Below are 18,781 nucleotides of genomic sequence, written 5' to 3'. Positions count from 1 at the left end.
GTTGATAGACGCCATAATCAGGCAATTCCAATGACGTTGAACATATGTCCAGTGCACTTTGGCCTAGAACTTGGCGGTAAGCAAGCGGCCGCGGCGTAGTAACCTGTTAGTGAGTCATGCGGTCGTTCTCCGTACATTATTACTGTTTCCTCTACAACACTACCAGCTACCAGTAGTAAGTGTCTCTGACTCACTGAGTCTGTGACCGCCTTTATCAGTTTATGTCATCTTTTCATAGTTGATATGCTTTTCGTAAACAGGGGTACTGTCCTCAGAACTTAGCAGAAAATACGGAAACATTTTCGTAAGTTCTTTGAATTTACGAAAGGTATTAATAGTACCTTTTTTCTCTCCTTTTGAATTTATTATTTTCCATTATTTAGATAACAGGCAACGACTTTTTTATTTATTTATACAGATAAGGATGAAATGTGCAAGTCATTCAGCTGATGGTAATTGATACGCCCTGCCCATAATAATGTAGTGCCGCTCAAGATTATTGAAAAACAAAAATTTTGAGTGACACTACAATTGCGCTCGTCACCTTGAGACATAAGATGTTAAGTCTCATTTGCCCAGTAATTTCACTAGTTACGGCGCCCTTCAGACCGAAACCGTTTGTCGTAAGAAGGTTATCTTATTTTAAGTTACTTACTTTTGGCAATTTATTAAATCACTTTGCGATCGACATAATATGGTTACTAACAGCCGTTCCCAATATTCAGTCTCCGGTTGTGGCCTACTTGAGATAAAAATCATAACTATCGTTGACTTTTCTGTCCCAATAAACTTATCGACGGTAACTCATCTCATCCGTACACGATGTCTATCAATGGGAGGACGTATAGCTTACCAGGGATAGAAGTTTGTATAGAAATTGCAACAGTGAACTGGCGATAAGAATAACATATCGGGTATATTGGAATAGCTTATTGACAGCTAATGACAGTAGAAGGTAGTAATTTATCTCTATCTATAGATAGTATATTGGGAACGGCAGTAAATGAACATATCCTTTCATCGACTGGAGTACATTACCTAGTATATGGTTGAGTCATCGTTTATCGCACAGCATGATAAAGTTAAAGATTGTTTTCATTTGTATTTAAAATCAGCGAAAATGGATACTTCTCAAATTGGTAGGATAGCGGCTCGAATCATGAATGAACTAATATTGAGTGGGTTTAATGTGTGTATAGTATGTACAAGATTTGTAAGGCGATTTCCGAGAACCAGTGATTCATTATATCGAGATCAGTAGTGATACGAGTCATTCACGTCGTTATTTATTTAACGGAACTTATTAGTCATCGATAACTCTTATTATATTAAGAACGATAAGAATTTTGTCTGTATGTTGGTAGCGAAGGTCAGCTGAATCAGATTAACAGGTTTGTTTACTTTTTGTTACTTTAACGTTATCGAGGCAAGGCGAGATTAGTTGTATAAATGCTCTAAGATTTCTGTTTATATCTATATATATAAAAATGAATTGCTGTTCGTTAGTCTCGCTAAAACTCGAAAATGGCTGGATCGATTTGACTAATTTTGGTCATGAATTATTTGTGAAAGTCCAGAGAAGGTCTAAAAGGTGAATAAATATGATAATGCTCGGAAGTAAATAAAAACAACAATAGTGTTTTTCCTTTGATGTGTCCCCCGTCGTTCATAAATCAAATTGAAAGAATAGTTTAAAATGTTTTTGAATCTTTATATCTTTCTAACTTTCTCCGGAGGTAAGAAACAAATTTAATTTAGCTACTTATAGTTAGTAGATTTTATGTACGATTTAATATTTGGTACGTCTGAGAATCGGTCGTCATTTATTTTTTATGTACCAAATTTTTTAATTATTGATTATTTTTTTATTACTTTATATGGAAATACAACGTATGATGGGTCAGCTAGTACGAAATAGTTTCAAATTTATAGTGTCTCTATTAAAATAAGAAAATATTGTACGTATTTCGATTCTGTCAATTGATTCTTTCCGGCAATCGAAGAAAAATATGTGTGTTATTTTTTTGTCGTATTATACTTACTTATTTTATAAGATTTCGCGTAATTGAAGTAAAGAAGAGAATAATCCAAGGAAATGTTTTTGTAGACGTATTAAAGAAGCTTTGATCAAATTAGTAGGATATTTATAAATGTCATGTTTAACAATGATTGGTATCTTTTTATATACGCTTTATATTAGCTTCATCTGTATGTTTGTATGTTTGAAACCGACTTCTTTCGGCGCGATTTTGACCCACTTTTAACGGCTAGATTTCGTTCAAACTTTGTAGATTTATCGAGGACCGATGACATTACACTAATTTGACTAAAAAATGAAAAATAAATAATAGTTAAAAAAAATAAAATCTTTTTAAGATATTATTAAAATAATAATACTTGTACACCCCACGCTTTTTTTTACAATAAAATATATTTTTTGTACTATTTTCAATTTAAATTTATTTTCTATTTTTTAGTTAAATTTCATATAAAGCGTGCTTTTTGGTTTTTTTTAACTATTATTTATTTATGAAATATGCTTACGTCGATAAATTTTATTATGTAACAATTGTGTAATTTTAATGAATAGTATGAATCGCAAATGAAATGGGATGTTAAAACAAAAGTGCAACAGCTTAATATAACATAAAAATAGGCCGAGTACAGATCTGGTATTTTAGTAAGTAAGTTAATAGTATTAATGTCTCCCATGTGCTATTAACAATTCCTTACAACTTTCCAATTTAAATTTTTATCGTCATATTCTGCAATCTGTAAGTTAAGGTTGTCTGGTTTAAGTTTGGTAGATAAAATTTCATATTGGCAAAAACAATCGTTTGCAAATCGTGGTGTGGACATCAATTCACGACCCTTATAGCCCAGTTAGTGACTCTACCTATTGAGCTAGAGGTCCCGAGTTCGAATACCGGTAGGTGCAATCATTTATATGATGAATATGAATGTTTGCTTCCAAATCGTGGATGTTTATTTGTATTTATGTATGTTTAAGTAAGTATATTGCATTAAATATATTGTTGTCTTGTACCCATAGTACTGGCTGTGCCAAGTTTGGGGCAAGATAATATGTGTAAGAGTGTGTCAATATTATTATTATTACCGACTAATGGCTATTCGAACAAATTAGGATCTGTAATCGGCCTAAATAATAAATAGTTTGTCTCACCATTGCTTTGTCGGTGCCCCCGAAGGCTGGAGCGGCGCTACTTCGGCTCAGGAAGACCAGGGCTGCTAGCAGTGTCCACAGTATCCTCAGAGTGCTTCTCAAACTAATGTCCGCCATGCTTCTTGAAGTTATACTTTCTCTTGTGCTACTTATAATATTCATTTGTTCCTAAGTTATATTAATATTTCTCTATTGTTTTTTCTTAATCTCTCTTATTCATTCTACGTAATATAATTATCGTTAACTATATTTGAGAGAGTTTTCGAAATGTAGAGTGCCTCGAAATTTCGGGTTCTGAAAAGAGATATTCAAGTTTAGTAAAGGGATTTTATGAAATAAGATGACAAGCTAGGTCATCTTTTTTTATGAAAATAAGGGACGAGACGAGCAGGACGTTCAGCTGATGGTAATTGGTACGCCCTGACTATTACAATGCAGTGTCGCTCAGAATTCTTGAAAAACCCAAAAATTCTGAGCGGCACTACAATTGCGCCTGTCACCTTGAGACATAAGATGTTAAGTCTCATTTGCACAGTAATTTCACTAGCTAAAGCACCCTTGAGACCGAAACCCAGTAATGATTACACATAACTGCTTCACCGCAGAAATAAGCGCCGTTGTGGTACCCATAATCTAGCCGGCTTCCTGTGCAAAGGATGTACCCCTGACTGTAGGTGATCACAGGATCGTGGAAGGACTTATAGGAATTAATGGAAGTTAAACGAATCTCTCCAAGTATGTCATCGGGTCTATAAATTAGATGAGTGGTGCTTATGATGACAGTAGATTGATCACCTCATCACCCTCTGTGGCTAATACACAAATAGTCGCCTTTTTTATGATTTCCGCACGAAGTAAACTCATTCATAGTGTGAGTCATAACCGACAACGATAATCTTTAAATACATTATATTAACACAAACACATACAGAAATATATAAAATAAACATTGACAATTATATTTTATTTAATTATATTTATACTAGCTGACCCAGCAAACGTTGTATTGCCGATATTAAAATCGCGATACAAAAGTAACTGTTGATCGTATATGGGTGAAAATTTGAAGTTCTATGTATTTTTTAATGCTGACTCATAATCAAACAAATTTAAAAAAATTAAAAAACGGAGGATTAGGGGGATGAAAAATAGATGTTGTCCGATTCTCAGACCTACCCAATATGCACTCAAAGTTTTATGAGAATCGGTCAAGCCGTTTCGAAGGAGTTTAACTACAAACACCGCGACATGAGAATTTTATATATTTGATTTACCAGTGGGAGGCTCCCTTGCACAGGATGCCGGCTAGATTATGGGTACCACAACGGCGCCTATTTCTGCCGTGAAGCAGTAATGTGTAAAAATTTCTGTGTTTCGGCCTGAAAGGCGCTGTATCTAGTGAAATTACTGGGCAAATGATACTTAACATCTTATGTCTTAAGGTGAATTTTTTCGGTTTTTCAAGAATCCTGAACGGCACTGCATTGTAATGGGCAGGGCGAATCAATTACCATCAGCTGAACGTCCTGCTCGTCTCATCCCTTATTTCATAAGAAAATATATTAATACTTGTTACTGCTGGGACTCGAATCCAACTGATTATTACTGTATATGTATCACTTATATATGTAAATATATTGTATACTTCTAGATTTATAAACCTCTAAAATTATTAAAAAAAATCCATATATTGGTTGTAATTTTAGGAAAATATATTAAGCGCCCTTCCTTTAAACTACGTTTTAAATTATTTCTGCAATGTATGAAAATTGTATGTACTTATATGAGTAACAAGCGAATTATTGCGGCGTTATGACATTCCTAGAGATAACAAGTTACTCCACGTTGACCTAAATTTACCTCACACGTTGCTCTACAAAACACTTATCAATCCAATTGATAACTATTCCCCACTACTCGTTAAAGGCTCTGCGCATATTTACTCTATACTTTTATATGAAAAACTAGTCACTTCTGCGGTTTCATTAACGCAAAATTTGATAACGTGAGAAGTGACGAAAGCAACACCTTCATGCATTCAATTATCAATACTTACTCATTTCTACATTAAAATATTGCCATTATAAGCCATGGAGAGGAGTATTCTGAATATTAATAAAACACAAAGTTCGAAACAGACTTAAGACAGAACAAAAAATCAATAATGTCAGTAATGCTATAAGAAAATTTAAATGGCGCTGGACGGGACACACCCTTCGGGGTATAGACAAATGGATCACAGACTTGTTGTATCCCAGTAACTTAAAAAGGAAACCGGGGGGACAATACAGGAGATGGTCAGACGAACTTAGGACGATGGCAGGCCAGACATGGTATAGGTTTGCTAAAGATAGAAAAGAGAGGAAGAAGTTGGAAGAGGCCTTTGTCAATAGACAACCAGAAAGTGATAGATACATAGTTAAGGATAGTTTGTAAGTATATATGTAAATGATACTATCTGAATAAAGGCTTATATTATTATTATTATTACATTAAATTATTAGTTTATGTAGGAATCTCTAATTTGATTCTTAATCTAATTTTATTTTAATACAGCTTTTAAAATCGATCAGAAATTATTTGAGTTTATTTATTACAAACAAAAAAATAATTTATAAACATTTGTTCGAGCATTTTTGAAACTCTGACCTACATGGGGATGAAATAGGAGATTAAACTTCACTGGGAAATACAATTACAAGGGCACTGTGTCATAGAACAGCGGGCAGAACAGTTTGTATGTGTGTTATTTGAAAAGTAACCATTTTTTTTCAAATGAAAATAAGGGACCAGACGTGCAGGAAGCTCGGCTGATGGTAATTGATACGCTCTGCCCATTAAAAGCAGTGCCGCTCAGGATTCTTGAAAAATCCTAAAATTCTGAGTCACCTTGAGACATAAAAAGTCTCATTTGCCCAGTAATTTCACTAGCTACGGCGCCCTTCAGACCGAAACACAGTAATGCTTACATATTACTGCTTCACAGCAGAAAAAGGGGCCGTTGTGATACCTATAATCTAGCCAGCGTCCTGTGCAAAGTAGCCTCCCACTGGTAGAATAAAAAAACGTCCAGAGTTACTATTCAACGTAGACGAAGTCGCGGATAAAAGCTAGTTAATAATAAATAAATATATATGTGTGTGTGTATAATACATTATCAGCGACTGCTAGACCAATCAGAAACTGGCGCGACCAAAAGTCGCGTGTAATTGTGTCCGATCACCCGTATCGATGGTTTCTCCGACATTGATTCAACTCTTACTTAACTCCACAAATCGAACCTTTTTGTGAGACATCAACGGATTGCAACATTCACGTTGGCACTTTGAATCTAATTATTTTGTGAAACTGATCGATAGATAATCAATTTAGCCGAAGTTTATAATTTTCAGTTGTTGACCAAGCGCGTGAAATTACACCTTGTTTACTTTGTTATTTCAATAGATGAGTGTTAAGAAGAATATTTCATTTCATTGATAATTTTTTTAGACTTCTAACTTTTTACCTCAACATAAGATAAGTTCAAGACCTTTTACATCGGTGAAGAACATTTGTAAATAATGTTTAATGTTATCAATATGAGGTTAGGACTAGAATCTCCCAGAGTCAATGTTATAAAAAATACTAGTATTTAAGCCCCATTGCGTAAAAATTGATAAAAATAACGGATTACACTCCGGGAGTGCCAGCAGAAGTGAAAAATTGAACTTTAACGTTGTGTGTTTTTGAATATTTTGGAATGGTTAGTTTTAATTAATTTAATTTAATTAAATTTGCACGAATTACTTTATTTATCAGTATAAAAGTACTAGCATTTGTGTGGTTAAATGCAATATTCATTTATTGCGCTATCGTACACAAAAATGAAAATGTATGTCCTAAAATAACTTTGCTGGGAAGTCTCAACCACTAACATGCATATGCAACCTTTGAAATAAACGAAATTTACTTAAATTATTTTATTAATTAATTTATATTACATAAAACAATTAACACTTCAGAACTATTACAATTATTTTACATTATAAAGATCTAAAATCTCTCTATATATCTATTATAAAATCTCTCAGAAAAATCAACTTCCATAATTTCAACGATCATCTTACGAATTTTCAATCAGGTTACGTGTCCTGCCGCGAGTTTGACATTTTATTACCCCAGCCAAGAAAAGTGCTCAACGCCGCTAAAGAAGTTTACACTTCAATAATATTTTACGTCTGAGATTTGATTCCTCGACCTCGCGGTGTTTCGGTTTCGCAATCACAATCATTCAACCACTGGTCCAATGACCGTATGATCTTAAGTTGAAATAGCCGAACTATGTTTAGTTAGAAAAAAAAAATCATGCATAATTTCAACGACTGTCTTACGAATTTTCGGGCAGGTCACGTGTCCTGACGCGAGTTTAACATTTTATACCCATCCCAAAATAAGTGCTACACCGCTAAAGAAGTTTTGACATCAAAATAAAAAGAAAGCCTACTATATTATACTAATTTCTTTATCGTATCGACTTACATCATTACTAATACTTACTATAAATGTAAATGAAATTATGTTTGTTACACTTTCAGGCCAAACCACTGAACCGATATTGATGAAATTTAGTACAGAGATAGATAAGTATATAAAGGAAAGGAAATAAGGCTACCTTAAAGTCTTGAAATAGGGGGTGGAAATTTATATGAAAGTTCGTCAATATGTATATAGTCTTTGTATTTAGGCACTTGATAAGAAATAAATAAATATTTGTTTTTAAAATTTAAACAAGTGTAGGGATGTAAATTCCCGTTTTGATAGTTTAAAGTTGAATAGTTACTAGTTTATAAAAAATGTTTTAACCACTGCAGTTTGTATGTCGTGTATTATTTGCAGTGTCAATATTAAAAAATCTTCTTGAAAATCTGGAACAGCTGATGGTGACAGGCAAGGTAGATGGCAGGCGTCCCAGAGGACGCAGTCCCGCGGGATGGTCGGACCAAATACGATCTGCTCTAAACATCAACTTCCATGATGCCCTTCATAAGGCTAAGGATCGCAGCAGATGGAGGGGAATCGTACGGGAATAACGTAACTATTTGCACCCGGACGAAGACGCGAGTAAAAGCTAGTCATACATAATTGTGAACGTTAATGTTTATATCTTTCTATTGGCTAGTAATTAAAGTAAATAATTAACTATTTAGTAATTTTTTACAATTTTACATTTACAAACTACGAACTTTGAACCCTTCGACACCTTGAGCCATAAGATGTTCGGCCTAAATGGACCATCAATAATATATTCCACTATAAATAAACAATTTAAACGTTGGCAATTTTAAATCATTTCGTAGAATAAAGATGATTGATCACCAATGGTAGTGGTGGCCAATCGTGCGTGTCGGATGGTCATGTCGTATAATGACAGGAAAGTTCATTTCGCTACTTTTAGTGATATAAGGAAAATATTAACTTGTGACTAATTCTAGTAGGCGTTAAGGATAAATGTATACACTTTTATAACAATGTCCCAGCCACTGTTCAGGCATTATCTATAAATAAATTTTAATGTTTTATTAAAAATAGCTCTGTCGTAAATCCTACTACTCCACAGCTAAATATCTAAGTGATCGGACAGCCTGGGACTAGATTATTTTATAGCAATAGCAATGGCAGTACAATATTATTTATTTTTATTAAGAAGAGCTTCTTATTTCTCAGTGCGCCATTTGTTTCCGAAGCGGTAGTAGTATCTAGTATATTAGAAATGACATCAAAAAGAATTCTAAAGGAATCTATTTGAGAAAATAAATGCCTTTTAGAACTACTATGTTGTTTTTAAATCAAACTCGTTCTACGAGAGGTTGGTCAAAGTTATGTTGAACCTTTAACTTTACTAATACAGTAGAATTTCTGTGATTCTACGACCTCTACAACTTGAACTATGTTTACCAATGAGAGGCTCCTTTGCACATGTTGCCGCTTAGATCAGAAGTAGTAATTTATAAATATTATTGTATTTTGGTCTGAAGGGCGCCGTAGCTAGTGAAATTACTAAGCAAATGAAACTAAAAATCTAATGTCTCAAAGAGACGAGCGCAATTTGTAGTGCCGCTAACAATTTTTGAATTTTTCAATAATCCTGAGCGGCACTGCGTACCATCAGTTGAACTTCCTGCTCGACTCGTCATAAAAAAACCCTTCAAACCACTTTAACTACAGGTAATTTCCGTTTATATATTTTCCCCATCCAAAACCACATTGGGTTTCGATTTCGAACATAACAATGTTTGATATTATGTACCTATAAAACAATTTAATTAAAGTTAAATGTAAAAAGTTCAAACCCTCACATTGGTCCTTAAAAGTTGACTTATGTTTTATATATTAGACGCAGCACCTTACAAACTGCTTCGTTATATATATTACAGCTGTTATTAAATACTCATTGATTTAAAAGAGTGGCCGTTGAGTTTCTAGTATGTTCTTCTCACGAGCTCTACTTTTTCCCAACATATACTAGATTCAGTAATTTAAATGAAATACGTATTTAAAATTATGAATAAAGCCTATTATAACTTTGACTGTAGAGGCTTTAATACATTATAAATTAACTATATTGCAATTCTAGCGTTTCTGAACGAACTCTACAAAATGTATGTATGTATGTATATATTCACTAATAAGATTTAAATTCATAAAAACAATTTGTATGCAGTTCAGCTGTGAATGAGTAACAGACAGACTGAGTTACTTACACATTTTAATATGAGTATCAATAAAGAAACATTCCAAACGTATAGAAAATAAAGTTCCACCATTTAAGAAAGAAAAAAGAAAAACATTTAGTTCACAAAACACTCACAGGATACATTTAATAGAATAAGATAAAAGTACAAAACAAACCGAAAAATAACATATTTAAATAGTAATTGATTTAATATTGGAGAGCTCCTGTGCAGTGCAGGAAATGGGTGACCGACTCAGGATTATCTGTGACACGGCTGTGCTTATGAAATAGCACTGATTTACAATGTACATAATATCAAAATCACACAGAGGACATGCTCCATATATGCAATCATTTATATGATGAATATGAATGTTTGTTTCCGAGGCATGGATGTTTATATGTATTTATGTAAGTATATTGTATTAAATATATCGTTGTCTTGTACCCATAGTACAGGCTATGCCTAGTTTGGGGCAAGATAATTAGTATAACAGTGTGGCATTATTATTATTATTACCCTCGCTTCCTCCACCATGTCATTCGACATCATCGAAAATAACACCTCACAACACCCCTGTCATGTTGAGCTATTCTCTCATAAAATACACTCTTTTTAGTATTTCAGATATTATGACGTTAATAATATTTAAGTTTTACTACTATAACTAGGAGTGTTATTATTAAAAAATTTAGTATCTAGTATCTATATTAGAAATGACATCAAAAAGAATTCAAAAGGAATCAATTTAGAGAAAATAAATGTCTTTTATGCCTTTTAAAATATGCAGGAAACTTAATGTAAATTCTTATTTCAATCACATGTGACATGGATGGTACGAGTATGCGCGGTAACGTGTATAGATTTCCATCTCAAGACCCTGAAGTTCTTCCTTCTTCCGGAAGCTCGCGACAAATTGCAATACCTACTAATGATATATCATCGTTGATGACTACAATAAATAAATAAATTTCGTTCATTTCAAAGCTTACATGTACATTTTTAGTGGTTGAGATTTTCCAGTAAGTTGTCTTAGGACACTTTTATTGGGAATATCTCGCAATTTTCTTAGCAGATACAAATTATTTAATAAAGAATATAGAAATAAACAGAAATGATTAAAAACCAAATTTTACAATTATCTCACAATGAAAACAAGTCTGAAAAGTGTGTGTGCGTGTGTGTGTGTGTGTGTGTGTGTGTGTGTGTGTGTGTGTGTGTGTGTGTGAGTGAGTGTGTGCATGTGGGTTTGAATTTCGATCTTTAATTGAGTCCATCTATAGAATGCATGTGCTTGTCATGTTAGTCTGATCAGAAGATTTTCCACTTATCATAAGCAAGACAAGTTAGCCAATCATTTAAAGCTTTTCTGCATAGATGTAATGTCATAGGATATACTAGGATATAGGCCAAAAATACTGTTACAATTAAAAATAAACAAAATATTACATTTGAATTTGGAATCTGTCATTTTTATATGATTGTTCATTGAGTTTTATCATTTTTTTTTCAGTCTTGGTTGGAAACGAACGTTTCGGGCTTCATCAGAGCTGAAGACTGGCCATCGTCTAATCCTGATATTTATCCACTGGATTATGATAGGATATGGAAATATGGAGTCCCTCAAACAATCCGTACGATTGGCAGTGAAGAATTTTCCAATGGAAAGAGTACGTGTTCATAAATGTACTGACAATGAACAGTCATAATACATTGATGTACGTGACGGTCGTATTTCCTTCACATCCAGTGACACACAGATGTTACACCTTCCTGCTGACACTTCACGTCCAAATTGTGGTCCAAATCATATGAAACGAGATATTTGAACGCGATTTTTGCCGACATCAAAAAGTTTTATAGTTATTTGACGCACGTGTGAAGGACTGACGGCAGCACAATAATTTATTACTTTGTCCGGGAATCCCCTCCAGTAGTATGGTTATGGTTTATAAAGCGGCTTTGTGATCTATTGTGATAGCCACTATTAACTATAGCTAAGTGCTAAGATTGATTCTTTTCATATAATTGATCATTTTCATTTCGAGCTGAACGTATCTCAAGTGTTTGAAGAATTAAACTTCCCAAAGATATACTACGTACGCATTAAAGGACCACATTCAAAGAGGATATGTTACTGGGTTTCTAAACACTATTACACAGTCTACACTAGTCTTGGTTAGAATGCGTAGCTTTTCCTTACTTAGCCTAGCGCCTCGTGCGTAGCCTTCTTCTTGAAGGCTTGGATTAGGGTTTTGGAATGGGTTAAGCCAGAAGTGTTGCTCCGGAGTTTATAACACGAAATTTGTTATAGTAATAGACGAGTGTGCATACATATATATACTGAACGACTTTTTATAATTTCATAATTATTTTTTCTGCTTTTTGTGACCTCTGTGGCCAGTGTAACATAGATATTAAAACAATGTAGAGCTAGCGGTCTTCGGTTTCCTAGTCCTATTACATATTATTTTCAATATACACTTATTGCCTTATACATAACAAAACGCTTTTCGAATGTATAAAGCTATATTAGTTTGTCGTGTTTTAAGCCTATCGAACGTTCGACAAAATTCCTTATTCATATTCGTTAGATAAATCTTCCATAACTAATACGTCTCTACTAATTTAATGAGGAACTGTCAATGGAAACAGACATCTTTTCAATGACAATGGTTTGTCAGTTGGCAAATTAGATGTCAAAATAATTTGAAACTTAAAAAATCAAAGTTTTGAAGTCTGTCGGTTGTCAATCTATGACGGATATCCAACAACTTTGATCGGGAAGCTATTTATCACATTATTTAAAGAACAGCTGATCGATGTCGGCCATGTTTTTTTGCGTTCGAGTGCTTAAAATAGGTTTATAGATGGGTCCTAGCTACTATAAGTCACGTCAGCTTTATCGAAGGGATAATGAGCGTTTTAGCTCTAATATGCGATTATGAATACCATTTTTTAACAAGCGTATATTAGCGATGTTTTAAATCTCCGCTAAGTCATTATGAATAAGACTGTAAGAATTAGAAATTAGTTTAGTTTGCGTGTAAGCTACGTCTTACACTCGAGATTCGTATTTTTCGACGTTTTCACAGCTATCATAGTCTATCTAGACGTACAAATGATCTGGGGTCAAAATATAATTTCATTTATTTTTTATGTTTTTTATTGTAAACCATTAATCGCTGGAGCCCTAATAATATTTTGTTTAGATTATTTTTATCACCAAATAAAAATTAATTTATCATTACATAGACGACCTGTATAGCCGAGTGGTTAGCGATCCTATCTACTAAGCTAGAGGTTCCGGGTTCGAATCCCGGTAGGTGCAAGCATTTATATGATGAATATGGATGTTTGTTTCCGAGTCATAGATGTTTAAATGTATTTATGTATGTTTAAGTAAATATATTGTATTAAATATATCTTTGTATTGCAACCCATAGCACAGGCTATATATGCTTAATTTGGGGCAAGATAATTTGTGTAATAAGTGTGTAAATATTATTATTATGTGTCAATATATTACATAGGAGGTTAGCTAGAAACCATTTACTACAAATCACTATATAATTATAATTGTGGTACAAGATTATAAAGAAAAAACAAGATGTAATTTCCTGGTCATTGTTGACATTTTTACGTCAATAACATTAATGAGTTGAATCATTCACACTTGAATACGAACACCTCGGAAAATTGTTTGTTTTACCGCGGTTACTGACCATTTTGAAACCTTACACTATAAAGAAATAACTCATTATTGAGCTCCCGATGGATCAATTTGTTTTGATTGTATAAATAATGAATTATTAATACTCAGAAGTTAGCAATCGTATTTGTGAATGGCAGGCGACACTTAAGGAAAAGCATTAAGTTTTAAAATAAGTCGTTCATGTGTTCTGAAGTGACTCAACAATTGTATCTTACTATTATTTAGTTCTTTATGTAACTTAAATTGTCCAGAGATTGACATTTTATTATAAAACAATCTAAATTGTTCAATCGTAGTTTAAATACTTAATCTGTCGTTTTTTAAATAAGAATATTGACACACTGACATAAATTGTCTTGCCTCAAACTAGGCATAGCCTGTAATAGTACAGATACAGACAACGATATATTTAATACAATATAGATACTTAAACATACATAAATACAAATAAACATCCATCTCTCGGAAACAAACATCCATATTCGTCATATGTGTGCACCTACCTGGATTTGAACCCGGGATCTCTAGAACAGTAGGCAGGGTTAGTCACTAACCACTGGGCTATATAGGTCGTCTAAATATATTTAAAGATGGAACTTTTTGCCTTTAAAGCCGGTTGGGCTCGGTACTCTCTACTGTACTGAATAACTCTTGTGTTTTTAGTTAATTTAGCTTTTGACGTTTGAGTATTTTCGTTGCATCACTTTGAATATATTTTAATTGAGATGATTAGTAAGTTTCATTTTCCTTGTAATACTTAATGTATTCTGAATTCCTTCCGAATGAGCTGTATGCCAAAAAAAATACATATTTCAAGTGTAATATGATTAACCTATGAAATAAAATATTTTTCACGAGATTTGAATGACATAAACGTAACACAATACTTTAGATTGCCTCAAATTGTTTAAAATTGGTAAAATTAACTATATGTATCTTCATTTAGATGATAGAGTTGGTGAACATACACTGATTGACAGACCTTAGGACTAGAGATAAATAAATAAATTAAATACTACTACTACCTACATTTAACAAGATTTACAATGTATACATTAAATTAAATTATGTTTATGTATCAAATCAAAGTAAAATTATCAAGAAAAAATCTAAGATAAAATGATATCTAATAAAATAAAATTAAAGTCAATGTTAAATTTTAATTGCATTAAAATTAATTAAAATCATAATTATGTAAAAAAAAATATATTTATGTCAAATTATTGAAAGTAAATTATTTCTGTTATTTAGTAGAAGTCGCCTCCTTGGCGTAGGTAGGTCTAGGTATATATATATATATATTACTTCGTACATATATATATTACTTCGTTAATCTTTTACGTGCGAAATAATGTACGTTTGTGTTCTATAGGTACTTGCAGGTACATTATGAAGTATCGTATAAAGATCGTGTTATCAGCGAGATAGCACACAATGCCTTATCCAAAATTATCAGATAACACAAGCTATTTGGTCTACACGTAAATGGAAAACAATCAACTTTAAATGGGAATTTAAAATTTTTGCCCAACCTTTAATACTGCAATATTATCTTATAACATTTATATACTTAAGGGCCTCCCTTCAAAAATACTGTTAATGCTTTCTTTATTTTCATCATGTGATCCGTTGATAAATCTGACAGGTTTTGGCATTTTGAATTTGATTTAAAGTATCACAAGAGTCGAAATACGATTAAATTCAATTTAGTCGTGAATAAAACCCAAACTGACGTTTAGTAGCGCGATCGCGTTTTCGATTTTACTTTACAAGAAAGTCTTTTCATTTAAATGATTAATAAACTTTACACGCGTTTAACCCAACTCCCATGCCATGTTAATCTATTCTAAATGTTTGCTCTTAATACATATTATTAAGGTATATAAGAAGAAATAAGTTAGCAGTTTTAAAGGTTAGGTGATCACCGCAACCTATACCTATTACTACACCACATTCATAAAGAAAGCTGACTTTAAGTTTGGCGCTTTTTCGTAGACACCTACGACCAACTTCAATTTGTAAAGAACACGTTAATATTATCGTTACAAACTTTATTCACCTTGAAAAACATCCCTTCATCACTCCCATATCCAAATCTCTTGGAAAACTTTTCATAATAATTATGGAAAAAAAAAGAAGAAATTTGTACACTAAATTGAGACTACAATATAATATGAAGTATCTGTTTTTAACTATATAGATGCTCTTTGTGCGATTATCTTATATTTATATTCATCGCCAGTACTTCATCTAGCGATGATAATGCATTGTCTCAATATCAAGTATTCAACTCAGCTCCACTGGGTGATCGACACTGACCAGTTTCAAAGAACACATACAAATAGACAATTATAGTTAACTTGGCAATTGTATTTCAAAAATATATTTTTGTAGTTTAAATATTAAAACAAATAATCAAAGATCTTATGCATAAAATGATTACAAAAACTATCTTTAATTTAATTTTAATTTTTAATGACATCAAAAAGAATTCTAAAGGAATCAATTTTGAGAAAATAAATGCCTTTTTATGTTTGTTTTTTATCACGCTACATAAAGGTATTACAGAAACAATATTTGTATTAGTATTCAATACAATATTCATAAATTCTTTGTATGTTTGTACAATCATTATATGTTCTATAATGATTTATTACTAGTGTACGTAGATATATCTAATGATAGTTCGTGATAAAGTCAGAACATGTTGTTATTTATTTTCAGGAAAAAACAATTTTGATGAAATAAAGGCACTATGAAGTTTTATATCAAGAATTAGTGTTAGTAATTATGTAATAGTAATATACAAAAATACAAATTAAACTATTATTAGTAATAACTAAGGAACACTCGCCTGTAAATCAAACTCCGCGCTCACGCAATCCTTCATCAGTCAGAAAGTTGTCACTTATGAAGTGAACACGTGGGTTCGACGCTTGGGAATGTTCACAATGCACTTAAGTCACTAATTGCGGTCACTTATTTCTTTGCAATTGCACGAAATTTCAAAGAAAATGAGTGTTGCCGTGCAAGGGAACGACGATCGTAGTGTCCCCTCGAGACACGACCTACCGTCGAGTGCGACTTGGTTCGTGTGTGCGGCGCGCGCTCGGACCGCCACTTATAACAGTCGCCGCCAGAGCCTCCGCCGTGCTCCGTGCTCCATGCACGTACAGCCTACTTACTGCCGGAAAGCTTCTCGCTAACACACGTGGTTTGCCAAAACTTTAAGACGTCATTACTCATTTCATTCTTTATACATATAATTCTTTTGTACGTGTGTTGACAGTGAACTCCTCCTTAACAGCTGAACGATTCGAATGAAATTTTATGTGTGTGTTCAAGTGGATTAGAGGATGGTTTAGATTCACAATTGAACTCCCTCCTAAACGGCTGGACCAATTTTGATGATTTCTTTTGTGTGTTCCTGGGAATTTGAGAATGGTTTAGATTCTCAATACAGTCCATATACATGACTCCTGCCCATGTTAGTGAACTTCTCCTAACGGCTGGACTGTTTTTTCAAATTTAAAACGTGTCTACATTACAACGTCTGTCGGATTAGCTAGTTAAATTATAAATATTTAACGAAATTGATATTTCTCAATTAAAAATTCCAACAGTGTATTTTTTTATGACAATAAGAGACGAGATGAGTAGGACGTTCAGCTGATGATAGTTGATACGCCCTAGTTCTAAGCTCTACAATTACTCTTATAATAATATGAATAGTTTAACATACGCAAGCCTAATAGAATATTATTGTACCTAATATAAGGAGTATAAATCTACACATATAAATAAAATTGAAGTATCTGATTCAAATATTGAAATGACTAGTTTAGACGGAAGATAGAAATACTCGACAAAAAATTTAATATAAGATACATTGTTTAAGGGATGGTTTAATTTTTTTTATTTGTTTTTCTGCGTCGTGGCAATCTGTTATTTGAAACAATAAGCCACTTTTGCTGCATATATCTGCTCAAAGAGTCATCGTCGAGAGCCCGAAATTGATGTAAAATTACTTAACATCAAACTCTCCATTTACTATTGAAATCTTTTACTCCGATTTGTGACGTCATATCTCTTCAGCCTGGTCATCTGCATTGTTATGTTATAACATGGGTTGCTAGTTTCTCCTAGTATTTCAGGCTAGTTTGGGCTCTTTTTTGCTGGACAGTTTTAACGTCGAGGTACATGTATTTATTACTTACCAGTGAGAGGCTCCTTTGTCCTTTGCCTCCACAGGATACCGGCTAGATTATGGGTACAACAACGGCGCCTATTTCTGCCGTGAAGCAGTATTGTGTAAACATTATTCTGTTTCGGTCATAAGGGCGCCGTAGCTAGTGAAATCACTAAATTAATTGAGACTTATGTCTCAAGTGACGAGTGCAATTGAAGTGCCGCTCAGAATTTTTGGGTTTTGCAAGAATCCTGAGCGGCATTGCATTGTAATAGGCAGGGCGTATCAATTACCATCAGCTGAACGTCCTGCTCGCCACATCCCTTATTGTCATAAAAAACATCATCAACCCAATACTCTCACATCGAAGCAGCACTGGGCGAGCAGGCTCGGTGAGCCTCAGTCACTCGGCCGCGCCCTTTTGCTTATTTTAAACTTCCGCCCAATTTCTAACGACTTTAATTATTTATTTTTGCAGATCGGTTTCTTTATACAATACATTAAAAACATCAAATTAACCACTCATGTCATTCTGTACTAGAATCTTAGTTCTAGAAATTTTACAAAAGTGTTTTAAAAAACTTAATATTTTGGATACTTATACCCAGCAAAACAAGATATAATTTTACATTGAATCGCAATTTTATCATGTTATTTAATTATGTTTTGAAGTATCTGTGAAGTAAATACAAATACTTAATTAAAAAAATAAAAGTGTGTGTTTTAAAATTTATGCACGCAAGAAGTTATACTTCTTTGGCCTAACAAAGCAAAAATCCTTAAAATTATTTATTATTCGTGCTATTCTACGTTTGTAAAAAGAACAATGTTGTAAAAATCTTGCAAAGATGGCTTTGACAGTTAATTATTAAATAACGAATACGGATGTACAGGCTTAACCGGGGTGGGCTGAACCCTTTGCCTGTCCTAATAATGGACGAAGAAACCAAAAAAAAATAACGTTTCAGTCAGAAAATCTT

The 18,781-nt window shown here is 33.1% G+C and overlaps 1 protein-coding gene across 11 annotated transcripts in view; it reads right to left on the bottom strand.

Moving 5' to 3' along the window:
* LOC126971371 (matrix metalloproteinase-14) overlaps positions 1-16,729 on the bottom strand; it is a 59,775-nt gene extending 43,046 nt beyond the window's left edge. For 7 of the 11 annotated variants that reach the window (XM_050817665.1, XM_050817673.1, XM_050817674.1 and 4 more), the window contains exons 1-2: positions 16,467-16,728; positions 3,185-3,478 (exon numbers count right to left, since the gene is read on the bottom strand). In XM_050817665.1, the coding sequence (XP_050673622.1) occupies positions 3,185-3,346 (162 nt within the window). In that variant the 5' untranslated portion in view covers positions 3,347-3,478; positions 16,467-16,728. Of the gene's footprint in view, positions 1-3,184; positions 3,479-16,466 lie in introns of all 11 variants that reach the window. The other 4 variants (XM_050817667.1, XM_050817669.1, XM_050817668.1 and 1 more) reach the window with 2 other exon arrangements.
* Positions 16,730-18,781: the final 2,052 nt, after the last annotated feature.

Source organism: Leptidea sinapis, chromosome 23 (assembly GCF_905404315.1).
Source record: "Leptidea sinapis chromosome 23, ilLepSina1.1, whole genome shotgun sequence".
Taxonomy (NCBI): Eukaryota; Metazoa; Arthropoda; class Insecta; order Lepidoptera; family Pieridae; genus Leptidea; species Leptidea sinapis.
This window is presented reverse-complemented; position numbering and strand designations above follow the sequence as displayed.